This window comes from Brassica napus, chromosome C4, assembly GCF_020379485.1.
Source record: "Brassica napus cultivar Da-Ae chromosome C4, Da-Ae, whole genome shotgun sequence".
Lineage (NCBI taxonomy): Eukaryota > Viridiplantae > Streptophyta > Magnoliopsida > Brassicales > Brassicaceae > Brassica > Brassica napus.
In genome coordinates, this window is record NC_063447.1 from 27,453,191 (window position 1) to 27,461,947 (window position 8,757).

Sequence of the window (8,757 nt, forward strand, 5' to 3'; positions counted from 1 at the left end):
CCAACCAACCACGTCCTCTACTCCAACTGTTCCACCGCTCTCGCCTCCCTTCACCACTACGACGAAACTCCCTCCGACACCAAGAAGACCGTTAAACTAAAACCAGAATAGGCCAAAGGGTACAGCCGTCTCGGTGCTGCTTACGTAGGGCTAGACTTGGCATTCAACAGACAAGCGGGAAACTTTCAGTACCCTACCCTATCAGAAACGGAAATGAATAACGAGTGAGATGATGAAATTTACAGTAAATTTTTAAGCAGGAAATGTGAAATAGCAAGAAACCATACATATCGCCCCGTGGTAACAAATTCGCTACTATATTCCTGCATCGCGTGCAGTGGCATGTGAGTCGAGAACAGCCTCGGAGTTGCTGAGAACTTGTCTAGGTTAGGACTTGAGCTTTCCTGAAAAACATTGATCTCCAAGAATGGTACAATGCCATGAGGATTATCACATAGTAGAGGATGATCATTAGAAGAAGAATGGTTCTTTGATCTCTCTAGAAGGGCGACGACATTGAGGGCCTTGAGCCAAGTAGTTGTAGAGGATGGATTCAACCATCCCTCAAGGCCTGGAGAACGGACGACCCGGCCCGAACAGGACGTAACGACGGTTCGACGCGGCGGCTCGGGGCGCCGGTCTCTCGGCGCGGCGCGAGGGAACTTTCGGTCGGCTGCATTTCGACTAAATGATTCCGCGAAGCAACGTGGGCTTTTCGGCCCAGCGAGTTAAAAGCCCATGAAGACGACGCTAGCTAGGTCACAGGAAAACACCAAGTCGACTATAAAAGAGAGAAGGGGATGCAACGTAGAAAGGGATCTGAAAATACTCATACATACTGGGCGGCTAGATTAGGGTCTTTTCCTTCGTTATCTCGCCGTACTGTATCTTTCCGGCAAAGCTCCTCGAGCTCCGGTCGCTTTTCCTTTACGCATTCCCTTTCCTTGTAACCGACGAAACGCTTTTCCGACCATCAATAAGACGTCTTTGCTAAACCCACATTTAAAACCGGATGTTCTCCCGTTCAGTACCGTTTCCCGTTCGAACAGTTGGCGCCCACCGTGGGGCCGTTGCAAAGTAACGTTGACAAGATGGCGACGAGCAACGACGGCTCTTCCTCTGGAGAAGAGCGTGAAGTTCCCGAAACGACGCCTGCATCTTTTCCTGCAACACCGGCGCCGTTACCACCCTCCTCCATAGAGACCATCATGGTGCGCCATGCACAACATGACGCAGCGCAGAAGGCGGCGACCGACCAAATCGCGGCGCTCGCAAAAATCTTAGCTCCTCTCGCTGCGAACGTGGAAGCCTCAACGGTGCAGTACCGAAGACATCTGTTTAACACAGAGAAAGCAACCGGAGCGACGCCGGCGCACACTGAAGATCAAGATGTCAACGACGGCGATACGGCTCAAACCCCTGAAGGCCTTGACGCGCAGACCATAAACGAGTTCGCCGCGTTAAAACAGTCAGTGCTCGATATAAACTCTAAGATCCACAACGTGACTACGTCCGCTCCTCAGATCGAGCGTGTCCTCGCAAAATTTCTCCGGCCGCCGTTTACAGAAAAAATAACGGGGTCCGACTCCGAAAGATGGACAAGCTCCGTCTTCCGACCTTCGACGGCGTCTCCGACCCTTCTGCCCATGTCACGTCTTTCAACATCGCAATGCGGCGCGTGAATCTCTCTGACGAAGAAAAGGATGCCGGCTTTTGCCAGCTTTTCGTCGAAACCCTAGAAGGAATCGCTCTCAACTGGTTCACCGGCCTTCAAGAAAACTCCGTCAACAGTTTTCACGACCTCTCGACAGCTTTCCTCAAGAAGTATATCATGTTTACTCGCCAGGAAGCCACCGCTACGGATCTCTGGAACCTCAATCACACCAATGGGCAGAGCCTCCGAGATTTCATGGAGAAGTTTAAATCCGTTGTCTCGAAAGTCGACTTGCCGAACCACATAGCTGTGGAATCATTGATGAACACCCTCCATATCAAATCGCCATTTCGAGCCGACCTTTATCGGCACCCGACGAGATCCTTGCCGGATGCTATCGTTCGATCCAACAACTTCATCCGTATGGAGGAAGACACCAGAGCAAAGGCGGCGAAAGAGGCGGCAGGAAAACAAATGCCCACCCGGACGAACGACACCCGTCAGGAGCCGCGTCAACATTCTACGGGCAGCAAACCCAACCAGAAGAGGGGTTACATGAACGTAGTGGACGAAGAGGATCCCTCAGGTTCCGCGGTTGTCGTGCGAGAGAAGGGATGGAATCATTGGGACCGAGACACCGCGCAACAGAAATCCAGTTCTCCCGAACCAACGAGCTCAAACGCTGCGGAACCAAGCAAGTGGTGTACATATCACGAGGTCAAGTCACATGACACGAAGGATTGCAAAGTCCTTTACGGACATTTCCTCAAGTCGATCGAAAATGGCAAAATCGAGATAGAACCGCCTACGCTGAAGCCGAGGAACAATAAGAGCTGGAGCAAAAAGAAAGATAAGAAAACTCAGAAGTCTCAAGCCAGGGCTCATCAGAAAGAAGAGCGAACTAGCCCCGAGAGAGCCCCAGTGAACAACCTCAATCTCGAGGGAGAGTCAACTGATGAAGAACCACCTAAAAACCGGCGGCGAGTAGAAGTAATTCTCTCTCGACATGACGACTCCTCGGATGACGAAATTCCGTCGATAGCACAAGATTTGCGTGAACAGTTGGGGAGAAAAAGGGACTCCAAGGATCTACGCGCCTTGCTAAAGCGGAAGGCCGCGAAGGTTTCAGTAAGCGAAACGGATCTCAGGTCGACCCTCAATGAGTCCAAAGCGAGAAAGACTGCCCACACCGTAGTTGCTCCAAACCTCCAACCTCAACCTACAGACTTACGCGAGCATATCAATTCTAAAGCTGAAGACCTACGCGTGAAGCTTAGTCAGTACAAAAAACGTGATTACGACCGTGCCTCGAAGCGAAGGGACAGGCACAACTGGACTTGATGAAGGCTACGGGCACCCTGCACCTCAACGTGATAATGGGTGGCTTACCTCCTGGCGGGGACTCGGTAAGAGCAGTAAAAGATTACAGATGACAAGCCGTCACCGCTCAGAAGGCGCCTACACAAGTCGATGCTGACCATCAGATCTCTTTCTCAGCAGCGGATACTCGCGGCATCAGCATGCCGCATAATGATTCACTCCTCATTGATATTAGAATTGGCGAATGCCAGGTCACGAAAGTTCTCGTCGACACCGGCAGCTCAGTCGATCTTATCTTTCGAGATACGCTTGACAAGATGGGGATCGACCTACGCGATATGAAGCCCTCTTCACGCACTCTCACGGGGTTCAACGGTTCCTCGGAACGGATGATCGGGACAATACGTCTCTCGGTTTACGCAAGGGACGTAACCCAGACCGTTAAGTTCTCTGTTATCCGGGCTAAGGCGCCTTACAACGCTATCCTCGGCACCCCTTGGTTACACTTCATGAAGGCCATTCCCTCTACTTATCACAAGTGTGTAAAGTTTCCCGGGAAAGACGGAACACCACGGACGATCCGTGGAGACCAACGAGCTGCGAGGGAGCTGCTTATCGCTGCAGTCAAATTACAACAGTCGGTTCCTCTCGTCAACTCAGTCGCCAAACCTATTCATAAGATCTATCCCCAGAAGGAAGAAGTCCGGGAGGTCCACATCGATGAAGCCGATCCGACGAAAGTCATACGCGTTGGAGCCTTCCTCTCCGACGAGATGCAATCACAGGTCATCTCCTTCCTCAGAGCAAACGCTTCGACTTTCGCATGGACAACTTCAGATATGAAGGGGATAGACCCCATCGTAGCGTCCCCCGAGTTGAACGTCGACCCTACGTTCAAACCTATTCGGCAGAAAAGACGAAAGCTCGGACCTGAGCGGTCTAAAGCTGTGAATGAAGAAGTCGACAGACTTCTCGAGGCAGGCTTCATTGCCGAGGTCCGGTATCCAGACTGGTTGGCCAATCCGGTTGTAGTAAAGAAGAAAAACGGGATGTGGCGCATCTGTGTCGACTTCACTGATCTAAACAAAGCTTGTCCCAAGGACAGCTACCCGCTTCCTCACAACGATCGTTTGGTAGAGTCGACAGCCGGTAACTAACTATTAACCTTCATGGATGCCTTCTCAGGGTACAGTCAAATCCTAATGCATCCGGACGACCGCGGGAAGACGGCCTTCATAACGGACAGGGGGACTTATTGCTATAAAGTCATTCCCTTCGGCTTGAAGAACGCATGTGCGACCTACCAATGATTGGTTAACCGAATGTTCGCAGGCAAACTCGGCGACACTATGGAGGTTTACATCGACGACATGCTGGTCAAGTCACTCCACGCCGAAAACCACCTCGACCATTTGAGAGACTGCTTCAGAACGTTGAACGAGTTTGGTATGAAACTCAACCCGGCGAAGTGCATCTGGGACAAAAATGCGAAGAAGCGTTCAATCAATTGAAGCACTATCTCACGACGCCTCCGGTTCTGTCAGAGCCAGAGTCCGGTGATACCCTGTCCTTTTATATCGCCGTCACTTCCTCGGCAGTCAGTAGCGTTCTCATCCGTGAAGATCGAGGAGAGCAAAAGCCCATATTCTACATCAGCAAACGCATGACCGAACCACAAATGCGGTACCCAACCTTGGAGAAGATGGCTCTCGCCGTCGTTACCTCGGCAAGAAAACTCAGGCCCTACTTTCAATCACATACGATAGAAATACTCTCCAACCAGCCCCTCAGAACGGTGATGCAAAACACAAACCAGTCAGGAAGATTGACCAAGTGGGCTATGGAACTCAGCAAGCACGACATTGTATACAAGAACCGCACTGCAGCTAAGTCGCAGGTTCTCGCTGACTTTCTGATCGAGTTAACACCAGAACTCGAACAAGACCTAATCCTCCCAAGCAAGAACTGGATATTGCACGTAGATGGTTCGTCTGCGAACAAAGGTTTGGCGGCAGGTGTCCAACTGCAGTCTCCCACGAGCGAGCTAATTCGACAATCGTTCAGCTTTGGATTCGCAGCATCAAACAACGAAGCCGAATACGAGTCTCTCATTGCGGGGCTCCGTCTCGCTAAAGCAGTCAAAGCTAAGCGAATCAGCCATATTGCGACTCCCAACTCGTGGTAAGCCAATATCTTGGCGATTACGACGTCAGGAATGATAGGATGGATGCTTACTTAAAGCTCATCAAGAATCTCACACAGGATTTCGAGTTCTTCGTAATCACGAAGGTTCCTCGCGGAGAAAACATATGCACGGACGCCCTCGCAGCTCTTGGAAGCAAACTGCACGACCAAGTAAAGAGAACGATCCCAATACACAAGATTGAGAAACCAAGCATCAGCCAAATAACCGAGCAGTTGACCATCACAGCGTCTGTCTCCGATGCAATGCATACCAATGAAGCAGAACCTTGCGCAACGGAAAGTCAGCTCAGCGATTGGCGAGAGGAGTTCATCGCTTACCTATCTAACGGCAAAATGCCTACCGAGAAGTGGGAGGCTAGACGACTCAAGCGACGCAGCACACACCATGTCGTCATGGACGGAGACCTCCATCGTTGGACCGCGACAAAGGTACTCCCTAAATGCATTTCCGGCGACGAAACAAGACTCGTCATGGCCGAAACGCACGAAGGAGCGGCGGGCCATCATTCAGGAGGGCAAGCTCTCGCATTAAAAGTGAAGAATCTCGGTTTCTACTGGCCAACCATGGACGCAGATTGTGAGTCCTACGTCCGGAAATGTGACAAATGCCAACGACACGCTTCAACCATCCACAGCCCAACGGAGTTGCTCCATACCTTGACTGCACCATACCCATTCATGCGATGGGGAATGGATGTCATTGGACCAATGCCGAGTTCTCGACAGAAGAGATTCATCTTGGTCCTCACGGATTACTTCACTAAGTGGTAGAAGCAGAAGCCTACGCCAAAATCACAAACAAGGAGGTACAGAAGTTCGTCTGGAAAAACATCATCTGCAGGCACGGGCTCCCCTACGAAATAATCACCGACAACGGGTCACATTTTATCTCGCATAACTTCAGAGAGTTCTACGATAGATGGAGAATCCGTCTAAACATGTCAACACCGAGAAACCCGTAGAGTAACGGCCAAGCCGAGTCAACTAACAAAACGATCGTCGACGGACTCAAAAAGCGACTCGACTTAAAGAAGGGTTGCTGGGCTAATGAACTAGACGGAGTCCTGTGGTCCCATAGAATAACCCCGCGCGGAGCAACGAAGGCTACCCCTTTCTCGATGGCCTATGGAGTAGAAGCAATGGCACCCGCTGAGGTAAACGTGACGAGCTTGCGCCGTTCCAAAATGCCGCAGAATGTCGAACTCAACCACGATATGCTCCTCGACGCCCTAGATGACATCGAGGAAAAACGTGACCAAGCACTACTTCCCATTCAGAACTATCAGAATCAGATCGAGAGCTACTATAACAAGAAGGTTAAATCTCGGCCTCTTGAACTAGGTAACCTCGTTATGCGGAAGGGGTTGGAGAATACGAAGGAATGGAAAGTTGGCAAACTCGGAGCCAATTGGGAGGGACCTTACAAGATCACCGAGATAGTTAAACCCGGGGTCTACCATCTCGAAACCTCAACCGGCGAACCAGTGCCACGAGCTTGGAACTCGAAACACCTCCGACGTTTCCACAACTAGACAAGGCACCAAAAAGCGAGTGAATGACTCACGGTCACATTCACCAGCTCAAAAAAAAAAAAAAAAACAGAGTAAATGCGCTTTCACAGCCACTTTTACTCGAAAATCAAAGAACTACGAATGGCTTGATTCCCCACAAAGGGGGTACGTAGGCAGCCTTAACGGGTCCAACTGTAACAAAAAACAACACGAACTTCTCCCTCGAGAAGTCGCACCATCCATGCGATGCCCACAAGAGCTCACCCCGGCCTTTCGAACGAACGTACCGGCACTCGCACCCCACTATCGAGTATGTCCTGATCAGACACGTACTCGCGGGAACCTGGTCATATCACGGCATTAGCCGATATGTCCAAAATTATAACTCCTATCCATTTCATAATTTACTAAGTAAGGTTTGGCCGACCGAATGCTTAGGAATTACTTTGAGATCAGATTAGGAACTGTCGTCATTTAAAAATTTCTCTTGGTCTTAAGTTGCCCGCCTCAGACTCGTATCTAGTCGACGTGCGGATAACGGTACTAACGAGCGGAAGAACTTAACGACTAACGACTAGGCGACATACGGTCGCAAGTCCATTAAAATCGCGATCTATACCAGACAACGACGATGATGCCATTGTCTCGATACATCGCAAATCACGTGCTCTACATAACCGCTTTCGGTCAATATCAACCAAGTCCCTTAAACTCAATTCAAATCCTATAATTTCTTTTGATTCTTCGAAGACTCAAACGGAAATTCTACGATTGGTTGAGAACTCGGAATCTGAGGAAGTAAAATAAATGAAGCAGAATTCGTAAAGTCTTCAAATAAAGAAAAGGCAGGTAGAATCTCAAGAAAACAAAAGGCCACTCTGGGCCAAGTCAAAATACAAAATGGAAGATAGAGTTTGAAGTTTGAGAAGGACAAAAATGTCACTCCTCAGCATCTTCGGCGAGCTCCTGCGCGGCGCCGTCATCGCCAACAGACGGCCCTGGAGGGTCCACATTCGTCGAATGATCCGCGCCGTCGTCTTCAACGAGAGGAGTCGTCTCATGAACCCCAAGCGGATCATCAGGAGGGTTGGCCTGGGAAGCATCTGCCTCTCCGCTTGGACCCTTGTTAATCTCCTCATCGCCCTCACCCCTACTCGATTCCTCATCCTGACCGCCCATTACCTCCTGAGGCCTCATGTCCCGAGGAACGAGAAGGAGTAATCAAAGCCTCGGGATGAGTAGTAGGATTCTGAAGGGCAACGGTGGTCCTCGGATCGATCAAATGTGCATTGGATCCATGCGGGTCGAAGCCTGCGAAGGCTCGTATGTCGACAAACTGCGAGTCGAGCCTAAGTGGAGACAGAGCCAAGTCACCCTCAGGATTCTCACCGGGGTTTAGTTTCGTGACTTCCCTCTCGAACTGCTCCTCCTGGGCAGCAAACAAACATATCAATGGTCTCTTGAGGGATGTCGCGGCCACTAGCTTTCAAAGCTTCGAGGCATTTCTGAATGCCTGACTCTGCAGCAGCCGCGCTGTGCCGAAAGGCGCGTAGCGAGCCCACCAGTCGCGGAGATTCCCAAAGTGTTTGTTGGACTTCGAGATCATCTCGGTTTCGACCTTCACCCTTTCCTTCGTAACCTTGTAGATGCGCGAGTCCCTGAGTCGGTCTAATTCTTTCTTATGCTCCGCTGCCTTGACTCCCATTTCCTCCATAAGATCGGCTTTTCGTAGCTCCAGAGCTTCGATAGTAGAGCGAGCAATGGAAAGCTCCTCCTCAGCTGCGTCAACTCCCTTCTTCTGAGGCTTTCTCCGAGCGACCGCTCGATCTCTTTTCTCAGCCATTTTATCATACTCTGCTTGCCATTCCGCCCTCTTTCGGCAAAGGAGTCTGCTCTTGGCCGCCATCGTCTTCTTCAACTTATCCGACTCTGCAAGCGCTTCCTTCAGCGCAATGTCGTATTTCTCGATGACGAAGTTCGAAACCCCGTCACACTGCAAAACACGGAAGCCAAATCACTTAAACAAATAAAATAAATATGACATAAGTGGAGAAGATGAAGGAGGCG

At 50.4% G+C, this 8,757-nt stretch overlaps 1 protein-coding gene across 1 annotated transcript; it reads left to right on the forward strand.

Moving 5' to 3' along the window:
• Nucleotides 1-3,174: 3,174 nt before the first annotated feature.
• LOC106393248 lies at nt 3,175-4,485 on the forward strand. The gene is made up of 2 exons (XM_048755691.1): nt 3,175-4,123; nt 4,307-4,485. Exons 1-2 carry the CDS (start codon nt 3,175-3,177, stop codon nt 4,483-4,485), a joined length of 1,128 nt encoding a protein of 375 aa, XP_048611648.1.
• The last annotated feature ends 4,272 nt before the right edge of the window (nt 4,486-8,757 follow it).